Here is a 17,836-nt window from a genome sequence, read left to right on the forward strand (position 1 = left end):
CAATCAAAAGTATTTCCTTTTAGTGAGCGGACAAACTGCTTGACGAGGTAATCTCCATATGTACCAACATTGTTGCACGTCTTAACGAAGTGCGCCACATATTGCTTTGGATTGCTTTTGCCATCAAACTGTTAAAATTTTGGAGGTTGATAGCCACCAGGCATCTTCAACATATCGATCCTTGAAGTGTACGACTTTGCGTAGATAAGGGAGGACTTGGAAGCAACTTCATATTTATTTTTTATAGTCCCTCCAATGAACTCCTTTAGTTGATTGATTGGAATCATCCCTTCCGAAGAGACTGGAATTTCCTTAATGGATGCAACTTGTTGTGGGGGAGGATCAATCTCTTGAACTTCTGGGAGCTTGCCAGGTGCATGGGTGGATTCTTCTACTATCAAGATTCCCACACTGTCTGTTAGCTTGTCAATTCTAGCATCTTGATTTTGCATGCATTTGGTCAAGCTTGCGATTGATTCCGTCAAGTTTGCCAAATGCTCCTCCACCAATGAAGCGTTTGTCACCATGGCTTGCATGATTGTTGTAGATGATAGGGAGTAGCATGGATTATCACATAGATTGATCCTTGATTGGCTCGCATCATGTGGTGTAAGTGGGGAGGATCTATCACTTGAAGCATCATCATCTTCCTTCATAACATAGTTCTTGGATCTGGAGAGGTCAAGCAGAGCAAGAGTTTTTTTAATTTTTAGCAACATCGCTTCCTCCTTCGGGTGCGTTTGTGGAAGATCTTGCTCCTTTTGAGTATGAAGATCCGAAAATAGGGGTTGATGCGGATGGCACTTGGAGTGCTTGTTGTCCTAAAGAGCTTGCTTTGCTCCTCATAACTGGTCCAAAGCTTCCAAAGGTAACATCGAGGATGCTTTCCACATCAGCATAGAACCTGTAATTAGCAGCCTTGGTGGAAGTTGATCTGGAGTTGATTTTCTTTGAAGCCATTTCGATGTTCTTGAACCTTGGTGATTGAAAAGTTGAGATGAGAGGTAGAAATTGTCCCACCGGGTGTGCCTGAATTTGTAGACAATAAATTTGCGTCAAGAAAATAATCGAGACCGAAAAATATTGCAACAATCGTAGTATTTGATTTCAAATAGTTTGAGTATTACAATCTCTATAAATCCCCTGATTTTTACTTTTCTAATATAAATTCAAGGGCCTTTGAGTTTGATCTTGAATTTGATTTATCCGTTTAAGAACACTTTGATTGTTGCCACGAATTTTATCACGAACAAGTAGCCTTGATCTTGAACACCTTGTATTTGATTTGACTTCGTTCTTGATCTTGAATACTTGAAATTTATGTTGAAGTGCTCGAATGCTTGAACACTTGCAGTTAGAAGAGAATTTGTGGCCTTTGTTCCATGAGCTCCCTTGTGTCTTCTTGCTATATCTTTTGATATTTTATGAATACCCCTATTTATAGTTGTGAAAGGGAAGAATTATGATGAGAACAAACTCTTTCCGACCAATCAAATTGAAGAGTGACAAGGTCGTATTTGATTGGCCAGAACATGTCACTTGTACATGTGGCATAATTTCATCGGCCTTTTAATTTGACTTGGCATGACTTGTCATTTTGACACATGGCATGATCCTATTGGCTTTTCTATTTGACTTGGTGTGCCACGTCATTTGGCACGTGACACCAAACTGGGCCTTTAAGAAAATGACATATTGGGCATAAGAAAGTGGACTCATCAGTTGTAGCCCAATAAACTTGGACTAATTTATTAAGAGCCCGTTTGGATTAGTTGATTTGAAGTAGCTGATAAGCATTAGGTGCTGAAAAGCACTTTTAAGTGCTGGAACTGATTTAATAAATAAGTAGTTACGTGTTTGGGTACAAGTGCTTGATAATAAGTTGCTGCAGTATTTGATAAAAAAGTGCTGATAAGCTTTTTTTTCCTGTTAAAATGACTTAAATAACCTTAGAATTGTTTACACTTATAAGGGCCTAATTTCTTCAAAATTTTAGATTCCAGATCGATTCAAATACAAAATATTCTATTTGTCATTTTATTTTAAATACAATTGTGCTTATATAAGATAATTTTTATGATAAATATAATTTATTTTTATAATAATTAATAAATTGACAAAAGTTTCTTAGTAAAAAATAAACCTAAATAGGACAAAAGATTTGAGGAGAGACAGACATTGTCTTCATCACCACAACACTTAGAAAGTGATATACCAAAAGTTTGGTATGTCCTCATTTATTACATACAGTTCAAAGATTAATACGCAATCACATAGATATAAATATGCAAAGGAATAAAGAATTTACTTATCTTAAATAGTCAATGAGAATTGCAGACTTGAAAAGGGGATGTGGGGGGGAAGGGAGGGGGGGGGGGTTAGGTTGAAAAAATACTTGAGGAAGTGAGTATCGATGTAGGAGTTTTATTCTAAAAAGGAATATTTTAAGGATAAAATAGTAAAAATATTAGTCAAAAATTAAAGTGCTTATAAGCTATAAATTCATAAGTTGGGGTGATTACCTCATGGCTTTTGGCTTATTTTTGAATTATAAGCACTTGGTTTATAAGCACTTTTAATTTTACTAAACGCGTAGATAAGCCAAAAAGTGTTTAGAAACTAGTTTGACCTGCTTATAAGCTTAGCCAAACACTCTCTAAGTCCGTATATATTGTACTTACATAATTAATCCAATTATATTAGCCCAATAAATTTATTTGGACTAAAATATCTTGAATTTAAAATATAATACATATTATTTTATCGATTTAAATTCAATAAAATTTAAATGCCTACCACACCATGAAAAAGCAGTCACAACTCACCCTAAACACCACCCAAAACCAGCTGAAAAATACCACAAAAATAAGCTGAAACTTCACCATTAAACAACTGCTTTAACACGTGAAACCACTGTCCAAACCCAGCCAAGTCGAGATTATCGTTTGAGCTCTGGTTCAAGCCAAAAGTAGATGCTTCTCTTGGATTGGATAAAGCTCTAAATAAGGTCGACTTCTATGTTGTTCCTTCATCATTAAAGCATTTAGCTCTTAGCGCTAGAGTCAGAGTCAAGATTTAAAGTTTGTGGGTTCAAGGTTAATTCTAGCTCGTTTATGTTACTGAGTTCTAAATTAATAATTTGTACATATTCATTGCATTTTTAAAAACAAATATAGGATTTAGAACAAAGTTACTGGTTGAGCCGAACTCGCAAATCGATTATGATTTGCTCCGCCCTGCTTAGCGCGGGGAGGAGGGTTCTGGTATTTTAGTGGGGGATGAAGATTACAGGGGTCCGAGATTTCTAATGGTATATTTAGGTAGAAGATGAAGAGTTATGGGGAAGCACGCACGGTCTTTAAGCTTGGCCTGTTTGGTTGCGCAACATTTTACGCTTGCTAATTCCATCCCTTTGTTTTTTTCAATCTTCTCTGCATTAATTATATTTTCTCGTCTCTTTAGCCAATTGATTGATTGGTCAATGTGGTAAGAAGACTTGTATTGTACCTTAGGGTTTGCATGCGGATGATGGATCTCTACTTTTGGATTTGAGGCTTGGCCCAGTTTGTTGAAGTGGACGCAAAGTTGCACAAATAGCAGTTTTTAGCCCCCCCCCCCCCCCCGGGCGGATGCAGCGTAGGAGTATCGGGTTCAACTGAATCGCTACTTTCGACGCGGAACATAAATTTATGTGTAAAAATCAATAAAAGTACAAAAAACTAGTAGATATGAACTCATAACTTTAAAAATACAATTGATTTAATGCTAAGAAGATTGAAGGTTGAACTCATAGAGTTCAAATACTACATCGGTCTCTGAATCAAAATAGACAACCCCCTCCCCCACCCAATGGCCCAGTTGAAGTTTACAAAAGTTTATAATTCAGTTGTGTTAAAGTTAACGTCTGAAGCTGAAAATCAGGGGCCTAAGTTTCCAAATTCAAACTTGAAGCTTAAAAATTAGGTTTTGGCGGAGCCCAACTCCAAACAAGAAGGTTTAAATTTGAACTTTGTTTTTTTAAAAATTCAGACTTTCAGGTATTAAGTTAAGTTATGGTGGAGCTCAATTTCAGACTAGGGTTTGAAGACAAAGAAGAAGAAAGGTAAAATGAATGACAAGAAAGAAAGGTAAAACTAATAGTAATGTTGAATCTCGAAAATCCCATAAACTCTTAGAATATTCACAAACAGATCATCTCAAAATTTTTATAAACTCATGGAATATACACAATATTATAACTAGTAAAAAAGTACATTGTCCGTTGGGAAATAATAACCCTTCCACAATTTTTATAGGCGGAGCTGTAGCTGGCAAAGGGTGATCGATTGGCACCCTTTGAGAAAAATTATAGTGTATATAAGTTGAATGTTACATTTTTTACATATATATTAAACACCCTTTGAAATTTTTTATTATATATAGGTTATATTATTTTTCATACATATATATGGAACAATCTGGCCCTCTCCCAAATCCAGCGTGAATATACGATGCTTTGTACCGATCTGTCCTTGTATATATGAAACACTATAGCGAAATTCCTAACTTCACCTATGCTTGTATGCCCTTCACTAGGTCCTACTCGATAGAGTGTAGGGACATGTATGAAATCAAGATATGTCAAATTTAATCCACAAAATTTAACTTTAATATTTCTGAAAACTTTCCCATATCCTAAGAAGTAAGAACATCTGATATCAGAGTATCCACGCACAATTTGGCACAATAATTCAAAATTCTCTGCTGCACATCTGAAGCAGATTTAGCCCATGTTATGTGAGCAGTAAAGGTGTAATACAAATTCTGTAGGAAATTTAAGGAAAATGTTTTTGAGTATCTTGGCTCTAACGATGCAGTTTCCATTAGATTAGGCAAGGTCAGTAATATATTAAGTATAGTTTCCCTGTTACAGTCTTAGTAGCAAATAAACACGTAATTAAAGCATATCCTACAGAATGACATTTATCAGATGAATATAATGGAAACGTATTGATAATGCCAAAATAATTCTTGGTCTCATAGCTTGTCTCAACTCCCTTCTAATTGTGTCTATAAATGCTGCAAGGAGGGCCATTGAACTAATACACTGTTAAAAAAGATCTTAAAATTTCATAATGTTTAAACAACCATTATACAATGTCCTAGAGTACATACATCATCTTGGACGTTTAGCGCCAAGGGGAAAGGATACTCGCTGAGGAGTACCTTGAGGCACATCTGCCTTTTCATGAGAAACACTTGGATTTTGGGTTGGGGCTGGGTTGGGATCAGCACTTTCTTCATCCTCCTCCGTTTCTTCTGATTGGCTAATTTGCTTCTTTGCAATAGCTAGCTGATAGTTTGGGTTGATCAATGTATCTTGTTCAGGAGGGAGTGATACTCCAGGCCCAGCAATTGATTTCGGCAATGGGATCTTGTTTCTGTTCCTAGCCAGCTCCAGTAGGACCTGATAAGCGAGAGATTATCATAATTTCTGAAGAGTAAGAATTTGAGCAGAGGACGAGTGAGGTTGCTCAAGTAGAAACTAGAAAGAGTACTTCCGTCCCAACCAAAACATTGGGAGTTAGAGTTACCAATGAAGCAAAGTCGGAAAGGGCCACCATTGACTCCTAGAAAATGGGGCTTTTTTGGGGGGTGGCTGGGTTTGGTCTACCTTATCATCCCTCCCCCACCCCCCCACAAAAAAAAGAAGGGAAAAAATACATATATGCAGGGCAAATTAAACATCCAATACCAAGTGCATGTTGGTTAATAATTAAATTAAAATTTTTAATTCATCCAACAAGAGGTATCTATAAGTATTATGAGGCAGAAAGTGTCACATGTGGAAAATGAAGCTAGTTCTGTCAGATAGCTAGAGAAGTCGGGCATAGTACTGCCAGTCGCTTGTGAAATAGAGTCGATAAGAATGAATAACAAAAATTAAAACATAATTCATAGCTGGAAATGTTTTTATATAAGAAGTATTTAACCAAATCTTTCTCAACTCTGTATGAAAGGAGTCATACCCAATAAGTACTAGAGTACTCAAGTAAATAGCTAAGAACAAGGTAGTTTCGGAAGAAAATAATACCTAAATATGTAACTTGATTTTTGAATATCTTTTGATTTATGATAGCTAATGGTCTAACTTCATTTAACTGGAGTACTCTACACGTATTCAGTTTGATTTGGTCAAATCGTCGTTGTTTATTCTGGTCTATGCAGCCTTCTTTTTGTGATTATCCTAGGAAATTCTCAAGGCGGGATTAAATGTTATTTTTCTACTTTTCTTCTTGTTGTCTTTTAATCAATCTCCTGATAATACTATGAAGGATAAAAAGGTTAGCCAGCTAAGCATCACAAAAATGATCCAGACGAGCAAAATTTTTCAGACCTCAAATTGCCAGAACCCATTCACCCCTTAAAGTTTTGCAGAACTTACAGCATCTTCTGTTCTTCATAAAGCTGAAAATTTTCCACACAACTAACCCAACATTCAGCCACCAATCGCTCCTCATCAATTCCTGAAAGCCATGGTAATTAACCACATACCATTGCACCAAATTATGACCTAGAAATATAGGTTGTAATAGTTGATATTTTTTCATCTCTCCAGTGAAATCTCTTTTTTGTTTTGGGTTCCAGTGAAATCTACAAGTGTCACAAAGGAACCATATTTACTGCAAGCCTATCATATTAGCTACTATATAATCCTTCGTTTCGGTGTCTTGTTTTTACTTTTCCTTCCTAGATAAGAGAAGGCTAAATATTATCAATTTCACCACACACCTAAGAGGTCTCTAAGAAAGGTACGAATCTTACACCTCGGAATAATGAATTATCAGCACAACAAGAAAGGATCTGATAAGATTTAGTACCTCCCGCGGCGGGGGTTGTGAGAAGCTGAAATTAACTTTCGACTGAATGGCAAGTTTGATATCATCAGAGTCAATGGCAGCTTTCCCTGCATGCTCTGAGTAGACCTGAGCATCCGAGAGTACATCAACAACATACCGATACCACAATTCTAAGAATTGATGAACAACTCGAGGCTCAAAATCATCAACACCCATTGATTTTAGCAACGTTTTCACAATCTTTGCATCCCTTGGCAAGTCCTCTTCTCCGCCTTCAGCCATTTCTTTGAAGGTTCAACCTTACATAGAGCCAAAATTCAACTTCAGAGTCGTTTCCTACACGTCAGTAATGCCTCTTTAGTGCTAACAAAGAATAGCAGAAACAACCTACTGTGGATTCAGGAATCTAGCTCACAACTGGCCCAAAAATGTGCTACTAATCATCAAATACCAAAAAGCTTGATCAAGCAAATGACAAGAAGAGCAAAACCACTTATTTTAGTTATTAGTATACCTGGAAAAGAACCAGCACCTGTTATAAAATCCAGTCTACTATTTTTTTTATAAGTAAGAGAATTCTATACAACAAACCGATCAGCTTGGGATTGAAGCATTATTGTTGTAAGAGTATTTCATATACACCAGCTAAAGTAAGCCCTAAATTAGGTTTACTAAAGAATTACAACTCTTCTTTTTATGCTCGACCGGATAACTCTGACCACGAAGGTTTAGACAAAATGCTCACAAATCAAGGTGTACAAAATACTCAAACTTGAAAGCAAAACTTTTACAACCATTTGTTTTTTTCTTATTTGCGTATATACACTAGACTGAACAGAAGAGATTGCAGCAAAAGAGACTAGGTTACTCTTTAATGAAAGAGAAATTTGAAAGAGAAAGAGAGAGTGTGTGTGTGTGTCGCCGGTGGAAAGGGAACTCACCGGAGAAGTCGCCGACGGTGCTGGGATTGACGGAAGAGGGCAACGGCTTGAGCGAACTGGAAGAGATTTCGATTTGGGGATTCGGAAAATACTACTCCTACTAGTTTTGACGGGTTTAACAATTGGAGGAATTTGAGACCCATTTTTTTTTTAATTTGACCCGATTTTAAAATTTTAATTATCAAACTCGTTAATTGAATTTAAAATTTACAGAAAAAAGGAGATAATTTTGAAAAATTTCGATCATAAACATGCAATAACATTTATATATATATATATATATATATATATATATATATATATATATATATATATATATATCATATCTATTCGCAGTAAAAATAAATAAATTTAAAGTTAAATTATTTATGCTTATACAATATGGTAGAAATGACACCAGGTAGCTACTTTTGAGCATGATATTTAAAATATATTCATAATTTATAATGTATTTAAAAATTAGCCAATTCGTTCAAACTTCAGGACACGACGTCCTGAAGTTTAAACCTTTAGATTCAAACTTCAGGACATCGCATCTTAAAGTTCAAAAATTATGTCCAAAAATTCAAATCTTATGTCCTGAATTTTAAATTAGCAGTTCAAAAATTCAGGATAGTTAGCCCTGAATTTCACATTAGCAGTTGAGAAATTCAGGACACTTAAAAATTAGCAGCTTAAAAATTTAGGACACTAAATCTTGGATTTCAAATTAGCAGCTCAAAAATTCAGGATACTTCGTCTTAAAATTTGGACAAATTGGCTTATCTTTAAATAATATATTTTAAATAGCGAGCTTAAAAGTGGCTATTGGTGTACTTCGCCTATCAATATGTGCTAAAGAATGAATTCTTATTTTTACCATTCAAATAGGACTCATGCCTCTAGGCTCTAGCTAATGGAGCCAAAAAAAAAAAAAAAAAAAGTCATTAAGAATTTATTTAGAAAACGGAGTCTCGTTTTTTCATTTTGACTACCTTAAATATGTAATAGGAGAGGTTTCCCAGAGCAATTGGATTTTAGTACTTAGAAAATGCTAAAAGGAAGTCATCAACAGTCATTTTAACAATTCAGTGCCTAAAGCAGTGCACTGAATTTAGGAGTAAATACATTGCTAATATCCATCAAATATGACATGTTTTATGTTTTAAAGAACAATTATGGTAAATGATTGAAGCAGCGCACTAAAAACCACTTTAAAAGAAGCCACTGCAGCTAACTTCTACTTGCAGCAGAAGCTACATTCCACTTGGCTTGAAAATTTGATATGAAACCAAAAGAGTTACACAAGCTTAAGCATTAAAACGGAAAGTAATTTGAAATGTTTCTTCCAAAACTGAAAGTTCCATCTCTTCAATTTGAGACGAAACACTACCTTTAGGGATCATTTGGTACGAGGGATAAGGGGTAATTAATTCCGGGATTAGTTATCCCGGGATTGTAGTATTTTTTTTTATCCCCATGAGAAGGTGAGATAACTAATCCCGGGATAATTAATCATGGGAACTTGTTTCCCAACCAAATGACCCTTAGTTTCTTTCACGAGTTCATCTCTTTTTCTCTTGGACAGTACAGTGTGAGACAACTATGAGTACTGCAATCATACAAAGCATCGACACAAGTGAAGCTGCAGAGAAATGAAGCAACTTTACAAAGTACTGCAGAAATGAGATGCACTTCATATATTCATTTCCTGTAAAGCTAAGTGTAATTTGCAACAATTGGGTTGGCAATAACATTATAAGAATTTGTTCAAGTTCAAAATTCTCTTTTTCTCAACATTTAATATATAATTCCCTAATTTAAATGAGATCTAACATTTCCTAGCGATGAATTCACACGTGAATATATCATCCAAGGTCGATAAAGACCTCCCAGCACCCAAGACTGGAACGATATTTAAGATAGGCTCGGCATTTACGCTAACTCTCTGACTCATCTGAGCAAATTCATTAAACACATCAGTGAAGATTCGAGACAATGTTCTATGAGGGATATTAAGACTACTTGCAAAGTAGAGCCTGAAATTCTGCAAAAGTAGAGACCTTTGTCAGAGGGCTAGAATACTTTATCAGGTTAAGGGAATAACAGAACAAGAAAAGGTAGAGGAGGGAAGGGGTCTAGAAAAGAGCAAACTGTAAAAGAAAGATCTTCATGTTGTGAAAATTTGTGAAATAAAACAGATAGGTCAGGGAAAAGAAACTAACCAGTACATCGTCCCAAGTGAAATTATACTCCAACAGGATTTTATCCAGACGGTAAATGCAAAATCTAGCGATCAATATGACTTGTTCCTCTTCAACAGGACCATTAGACTTAAGATCGGCAAGACCTGCAACATTGGCGTTGGAGCAGATCTTCCATGCAAGCTCTTCAGTAACTGAAAGAATTGCTGTGCACACTTTCCCATAAGCAACACATTTCTGAAGGCAAACGTCATGCCATGTTTCATACTCAAAGCCCCAATAACCTTGTTCCTGTGGATTGATACTGCATGGCATGGTCACTTGGAGCCGACATATACTCCCCAGTGTAAAGCATGGGCTTCACTTCAACCAGCGCTCTACATAGAGGAACTGTACTCAATAAAATGTTTGACGAGAGAGCAGTGTAAAAGAGAAGTTATCTGTCTCCGTCTATGCTTCTTTCAGGAGGCTGCATCTGGCAACAACAACAACCCAGTATAATCCCACTAGTGGGGTCTGGGGAGGGTAGTGTGTACGCAGACCTTACCCCTACCCTGGGGTAGAGAGGCTGTTTCCGATAGACCCTCGGCTCCCTCCCTCCAAGAACTCCCCACCTTGCTCTTGGGGTGACTCGAACTCACAACCTCTTGGTTGGAAGTGGAGGGTGCTTACCACTAGAGCAACCCACTCTTGTCTAATCTCGACTACATTACAGAGGGAAATAAAACAACTATGGCAGATACTCGACTACATTACAGCTAACTATCCGCATCACGGTTCTTGGAAGCGCTAACATTAGAGTGTCATTTTATACTATGGTCTATGGAGCACCCCCAACACAAACTACCTTTTTGGCAGATCAGGAACAAGAATATAGAGGAAAATTGGATCTAGGACTATGGACTTCTTTGCGCCCTCAGCATGGACCGACTTCATTTGATTAAGAAGTGCTTTTGTCTTGTTCTGAACAACAACTCTTTCTGACGTGTCCATGGATGCTGAACAATATATGACAAACACTATGGCTGATGTAGATATTGAACAATTAAAGCTGCTAGCCACTGCTTCGCTGTTTTCCAGTGCCTGTTCAAGTTCATCAACCGGACCTCCTTCACAAAGCACCATTGTTGCTGGGTCAAGCCCCAGCTGTCCTGCCATGTGTAATATGTCATTGTGCAAAGTTGCCTGCAACATAGTGATGTGGTAAATCAATCAGAAGCATATTTTCAAGATGATTCTCCTGATAGCAATTGAAACTAGAACTATCTTTTTAGTTATATGCTTTAGACCCAAGTAAGAATCAAGACACTAAAAATGATAACCGCGTTATTGCAGGAATGATATGAATGGTACAGTATTTAAAAAATCAGTACCTGACTGTACGGACCGATACAGCTAGGGGCCCAGCAAGAAATGCTTTGTACATGCAAGACCTTTTTAGTAAGATCATTTGCCACTAAAACTTCAATATATGCCCTCCCTAAACCAACTAGCAACAGAGGGAGCTCAATGGTAGACCGTGATGGTACACCAAAACGACACTTCTCCTGAGTGATATATCTGACATAGGTTTCATTTGCCACTGCAAACTCATCCATGTTGGCAATATAAAGATGGATGTACAGTACATTTTCCCAGGAGGAACCATTTTCCACGAGCAGAGCTTCAATTCTCATTAGAACAACCTCCAGATCTTCCCATAAATCTGGCAATCACAAGGCTAAAAGCATTGAAAACTACAAAGATACAGAGGAGATATGAGAGGAACTAGATCAGAGAGAGAATTCAACATATAGCACAATACCAGATACGATTCCACCTACAACATTAACCTTCTATAGTAACTCGTATGTTTTTACCTGCTGAATTTTTACACGAATCTTGAAGCCAGCAAGAAATAGAAAAGATATCATCCTTCATTGTTTTTGAAAATTTGAGCTCCTCCTTACTGACATCTGGTTGCTTAGAGCTTATAGCAACAAATTCGTCAACTGCTTCACCTTCTTGGTGGGCATCTCCTTGCACTTCAAATACTTTATCCACGTTCCCCTGGAAGACATTGCTGACTTCATCAATGGCATTTGAAGATTTTGACTCCATCTTCTTTTCGAGATGGAATGCTAGGGGATGGACGATGCCAACAGGGGCTATGGCATCTGACGAATGCAAGACAATTTGAAATTCATCCAGCATAATCCGCGCATTCTGCGAGAGTTAAAAAATAAGACATGTGAGAAAGCAAGAAAAGGGACGTAACTTTTAAACACTAAATCATAATCTGTCACATCATTTTTACTTCATTTGACTTTTGAAGGTCAAATTGAGCTATGATCAAAGCCGTTTCTTGGACTTTGCAAACGCAATTCCGCCCACCAAAAATAAAAATGAATAATAGACCCCCACAAAAGATACATAACTAAATGCATAAATATGTACAATCACATTATCAATATTCAATTTGATTTATGAAATGAAACCTAAACAAAAATCATGGAACAGATGGAGTAGAATGTTCCCCAAAGCACTGGTAATACTATATTAATAACGCTAGATTTCTTTTTGAGACCATATAGTGCAACCATATGCTTCCTGCCTGGGGGGGGAGAAAGAGAGAGAGAGAGAGAGAGATGAAATACTTGCTTTAAACAGAGGGCAATCAAGGGTTAATGATTCATATTCTCCACCTTCACCACAGACATTTATTCCATATAACCTGCCAAAAACAGACATAAAAATGCGGGAAAACTGAAGTAAAATAATGCCCAAATATTTGCTAACTGTATCATACTCTTTTAGCTTGTGGAGATGGGACTCCAGATATACTAGCTCTTTTCCCAAGTGTTTTGAGGGGTCCAATCCAATAGCAGCAACCTAAAAGATTCAAAAGTACAGCAACTAAACAAAGAGAAAAAGCATCACTTCTCATCCAATTTACAAAAAGTTGAGAGAAACGTCTATCCTGAGGTGCATTTATAATAAGAGAACACTTAAACAATTGCAAGGAGTCACTTGTGCCACACACAATGCCCTAAAGCTGAAAACAACTTTTTGGCTCTGTCATCTCTGTCACTGAAAAGATCATTAGTTTTCTTTTTAAATCTAATATGGAGTTATGAGCATGTAAACCAATCGATTGTGCAGAGATCTGACACATCTGAAAGATGAATGCTTTTCTTAAATTATATTTCTATGCTCAGCCAATGTCAAATATCGTATTTCTTAGTTGGAATATATAGAAACATAAAATTCTCAACTCTCACTTCTAGGAAATAAACGAAATTCAAAGAATTAGTATCTCCGTTTCTAGCTTAGGTTCTGGAGCAAAGAAAATGGATTTATTGCACATCTGTTTGTAAGAAGGGGGGCAAAGGTGAATTTCAGGTTTTAGAGATGATAATTTTGTTCATAACACAAGATAAATGTATGTGCGTTCTCATGTACATGCACTGACTTGGTCGTGTACCTTGTCAAGAAAACTGTCGAAAGAACAAGATAAACTTTTATATGCGAGTCAAAAGACAGCTTCAGCTAACAACTGGTGTATCAGCATCTTACTCAGCTTCTACTATAGAAAGTCCCAAACATCTTTGGTTTCTTTATTCATAGATATTAATTTTATGGAAAAGTAGGAGTTTACTTCTACTCTTTCTCCTACAATAAACTTTTAAGCTTAATCAGTTTGGTTAACAAGAACAAGTCTCCACATTTTCTCATCCTATATAACTAACATTTTGAAGGCATTGTCAATCCAAAATTTAGTTGCTTCCCTCAAATCTCAAGTCATCCACAGATTACTCTGTTCCTCAAGAAAAGGGCAGAGTGACAGAGAGGACTCCATCCCAAAAGACGCAATCACAAACCCCCACAAGTATAATGATTACATGAGAAACCTCAAATAGGAAGAGCTTAGAGATCCCAACCTTCACAATTATTGCAATAATTCCACTTCTTATCTGCGGGGGTGGGGGGACAAAAGGAAAAGAAGAGAACTTCAGATCAAACTTGGAACTGCAATGATTGATTTCCATATTTCTTGTTCTATCACAAATTTACCATTTCCTGTAGAAGAAATGATTGGTCTTGCTTCCATAGGTATGCCAACGAAACAAGCCCTAACCTTGAACATACACTTTCCACTCGTAATCTCTGGTAGTCAGATGCAATTGCACCAGAAGATACTGCAGCAACAGAAGGTATCTGTCTTTTTACCTCATTCAACAATATAAACATATCTTCTACTTCATCACCAGGAGTCATCCTGTAGCTTAGGTCATGATGTCTGTGAATCAAACTAGAAAAGTTACAAACAGATATTAAGCTGCAGGTATGTTAGCTTCTTCCAACATCTATGTCTTATTCAAGTTAACAATTACATTTTTAACAGCTTACAGAGATTATTCAGGCAGCAGTATTAGAGAAACAATTATTTGCTGCCTTTTTAAATAGAATAAAGCAAACCAAAACTAAGACAATTTCACATCTCCATCCTTCTGACAAGAAATAAACTTCAACTGTCCAGTTCTCAACCCAAGTACTAAAATTTTCAAAATTAGGCAGTTGGTTGCACAAAAGATTTCCTGCAAAAGGGCTTGCCTTGTGGATCCTTGAATTCGCCTCCGGAATAATGGAAGTCCCATGCATTTTGCATAGCTAACAACTATCTGGTGCCCAACCTGCAGATAAAGTTAGCAAACATTCTAAATGAAATGGTATCAAGGAGAGGAGAAGAATATCCAATTTCATTCTTATTTAGCAAAACTTATAATCACAATTCTACTCATTAATTAAAAAAAGAGGAGATATCCTCAAATACAATAGGAGATATTAAGAAGTGGATCAACCATACTCATTATTAATTAACTTCTCCTGCAATCTAAACAATCAATGAACTATACCTCAATCTGAAATTACTTCGGCTTTGGCCATATGAATCCTCTGTATCCATTTAGATGTATTCAGGTCTCCGTCGTTCCAATACTAAATAATCTGTCTTTTATGCAAATTATGGATTCACTAGGTCTCATATTTATCTTTATATGTACATAACCGTCTAACTAGAATAAAAGGAATACTAACAAACACAGAACATAATGTAAGTGTAACATCAACTAATTTTACTGCATTATGCTTATAGCTAAGTCTGCACCGACTCTCAGAGATATTTGGTCCTTTGAAAAAACTTACCTCCATGTGATTTTAGGTCTATATCATTCCTTTTAGCATCTTTAATCATCATATTGTTGCACCTACTAACCGCTGCATCTTTAATCATCATATTATCCCCTACGTCGTACCCCTTGTACTCTCTATGAGATGTGATTATTTACTTCTTGAATCTTGTATAACCGCGTATCCGTCTTAATATCTGAACTTCTATGGCATTTCCTCTCGTGTAAGTGTAGGCTTTACAGTCCCAACATTCAAAGCATCGCTGCTCTCACAGCTATTCTATTCGTGTCGAGATATTTTCTTGGGATAAAAATTAAGTAGAGAAAGTTACTGCTTTTTTAATTAGAATCTCCAAGCAACAAACGAGATCTCCTCCAATCACAAGTAAAAAAGAAAGAAAGAAAAGGAAAACAAAATTCAACCACTTTAAGAAATTAGCAGCCTATAACTACCCAAAAGATCAAAATACATGGTTTATAAAGCTATAATCAGATTGAATTTGCACGTTAAGGTTGTTTCCCTTGAGCGTCAGTGCCATTTTCACATATATCTAAAATGAATTTCTCTGCTTCAACACCTCTTCAATAAAAACAATCAAGCTATGAGAAATCCTCTCTATATTATGCATAGAGAGAATTCATATGGTGGACTTCAAGTACTCCCTCCATCCCAATTTATGTAATATTCTTTTCTTTTTTAGTTTGTCCATAAATAATGATACTTTTCCATATTTAGAAATAATTTAACTTTAAACTTCTCATTTTACCGTTAATGAGATTGATTTATAGCCTCACATTGTTGGTTGAAAGTTCCTTCCTTTCAGTTTGTTATTATTTCTGGTACTTAGCAACCACGCCCATTGTTTTTGAAAATTGCTACTGGAAATTGTTGCTCCCTGATTCTTACTATTTGATGCTACTATTTCTCCCTTTTACTGCTCTAATTGTTACTATCTGATGCTACTTTTTCGTCTCTTTTTCCTTATTGTCTTTTGTCTCCCTCGCCTTTCTTTCTCCCCCTCTTTCTTCTTCTTTCTTCTTTTTCCCCTTTTTTTAACACCTTATCTTGAGCCGAGGGTCTATCGGAAACAGCCTCTCTACCTCTCCAGGTAGGGGTAAGGTCTGCGTACACGTTATCCTCCCCAGACCCCACTTGTGGGATTATACTGGGTATGTTGTTGTTGTTGTTGTTTCAAAAGTCTTTCTTTCTATCTTAAACTTTGTAACGAGTCAAACAACGCCACATAAATTGGAACGGTGGGAGTATTACTTTCTAACTTATACCAAAAAGAATGACACATTTTTGTATTTAGAAACAGTTTAACTATACACTTTACATTTTACCCTTAATGAGAGCCACAAGTTTCAAAAGTCCGTCTTTCTTTCTTAAACTATGTGCTCAGTCAAACAAACACATACTCACTCCGTTTCAATTTATGTGAACCTATTTGATTGTACACGAAATTTAAGAAAAAAGAGAATGACTTTTGAACTTGTGGCGTACGATAAGGCACATATATTTTGGGTGGCTATATATCATTGCATAAAAGTAAATTGTTTCCAAATATGAAAAGATGTCATTCTTTTTTGCACGGACTAAAAAGAAAACAAGTTCATATATTTTGAAATGGAGGGAGTATAAATTGTGCTCAGTCAAATAAGATCACATAAATTGGGAAGGAGGGAGTAATAGAACGTGTTGATTGACTGAGAATTACAAAGCTAACCGCATTATCACTATGTAACAAAGAGAAGAAGAAACAGAAGCTCACAGTTTGATACATGTAGCTATCAAGCTCATCGGTTGCATCATCCGCGGGAATCAAATTAGCCAACGCAACAATCTGAAAGATTACCACAATAATAATAATAATAATAATAATAATAATAATAATAATAATAATAATAATAATAATAATAATAATAATAATAATAATAATAATAATAATAATAATAATAGAATAATAATGTGAAAAGCATGTAAATTTAACAAACACAAAGGTAAAGAGATTATAATTGAGTACCTCGTGACCATATTGAATACATTTCATCATGGCAAAGCAACTGTCTTTGCCGCCACTGACTAAAGCCACGACTTTCATATTGTTAACCGGCGACGAGAACTGGCACTGTTTCCGACCTGTCGCCGAGAAATGATGGCGCCGGCGAAGTAGGGTTTTTGAAATAACGGTGATTTTACGCTGTTGTTTGTCTTTGTTTGACTTCAGTTCTGTGGTCTTTTATGCGTGGATTTTTTTGGGTTCTGTGATTCGTACGTTTTGTTGGGCTCTTACAATTTTTGCAAGGATTTAAGACAGTGTAATGAATTTTGAGGAATTTACCCAAGGAAAATAAAGTTACCAACTTACCATTGCTTTTCCTTTTTCCACATAAAAGTTAACTAAACTTCAATTAAATTAGTTCAAGTTAACTAAATCTCAATTAAGTAGTCTGACTGTTATGGAGCAAGATTTCGCATTTCACCTCTTGACATGTGATTAGGATTTAGGAAAGTTAGCGTGAAGCTTAATTAGCAAGCTTAAAAAACTTACTAGAGGCTAAACCAATGGCATAATCTCTCCTCTATCTTATATGCAGGGAATTTTCTCTTCATTTAAATATTGTAAATCTGCTGAAAATTTTCCACCAAGGTTTTCTCAAATTATACATTTGATTACATTTCATAAACATTATACAGACAAATC

At 36.1% G+C, this 17,836-nt stretch overlaps 2 protein-coding genes across 3 annotated transcripts; both read right to left on the bottom strand.

Annotated features, from left to right (window-relative positions):
* Nucleotides 1–4,989: 4,989 nt before the first annotated feature.
* LOC107810036 (transcription initiation factor TFIID subunit 9) lies at nt 4,990–7,908 on the bottom strand. 2 transcript variants are annotated; one of them, XM_016634762.2, is made up of 3 exons: nt 7,781–7,908; nt 6,861–7,138; nt 4,990–5,446 (listed from the first exon to the last, which is right to left on the bottom strand). In XM_016634762.2, the coding sequence occupies exons 2-3, from the start codon at nt 7,119–7,121 to the stop codon at nt 5,156–5,158; spliced, it is 552 nt and encodes a 183-aa protein (XP_016490248.1). In that variant the 5' UTR covers nt 7,122–7,138; nt 7,781–7,908; the 3' UTR covers nt 4,990–5,155. The 2 variants fall into 2 exon arrangements, with proteins under 2 accessions (XP_016490248.1, XP_016490246.1); XM_016634760.2 differs by having other exon boundaries at nt 6,861–7,175.
* A 1,525-nt stretch (nt 7,909–9,433) lies between these two features.
* On the bottom strand, nt 9,434–17,380 carry LOC107810033 (diphthine--ammonia ligase). The gene is given in 13 exon segments (XM_016634756.2): nt 9,434–9,806; nt 9,985–10,251; nt 10,253–10,340; nt 10,811–11,148; nt 11,337–11,668; nt 11,823–12,168; nt 12,604–12,676; nt 12,752–12,834; nt 13,884–13,916; nt 14,017–14,242; nt 14,557–14,636; nt 16,904–16,975; nt 17,156–17,380. Coding segments are annotated over 13 exon segments (2,232 nt in total). The 5' UTR covers nt 17,234–17,380; the 3' UTR covers nt 9,434–9,590.
* Nucleotides 17,381–17,836: the final 456 nt, after the last annotated feature.

This window comes from Nicotiana tabacum, chromosome 23, assembly GCF_000715075.1.
Source record: "Nicotiana tabacum cultivar K326 chromosome 23, ASM71507v2, whole genome shotgun sequence".
Classification (NCBI taxonomy): domain Eukaryota; kingdom Viridiplantae; phylum Streptophyta; class Magnoliopsida; order Solanales; family Solanaceae; genus Nicotiana; species Nicotiana tabacum.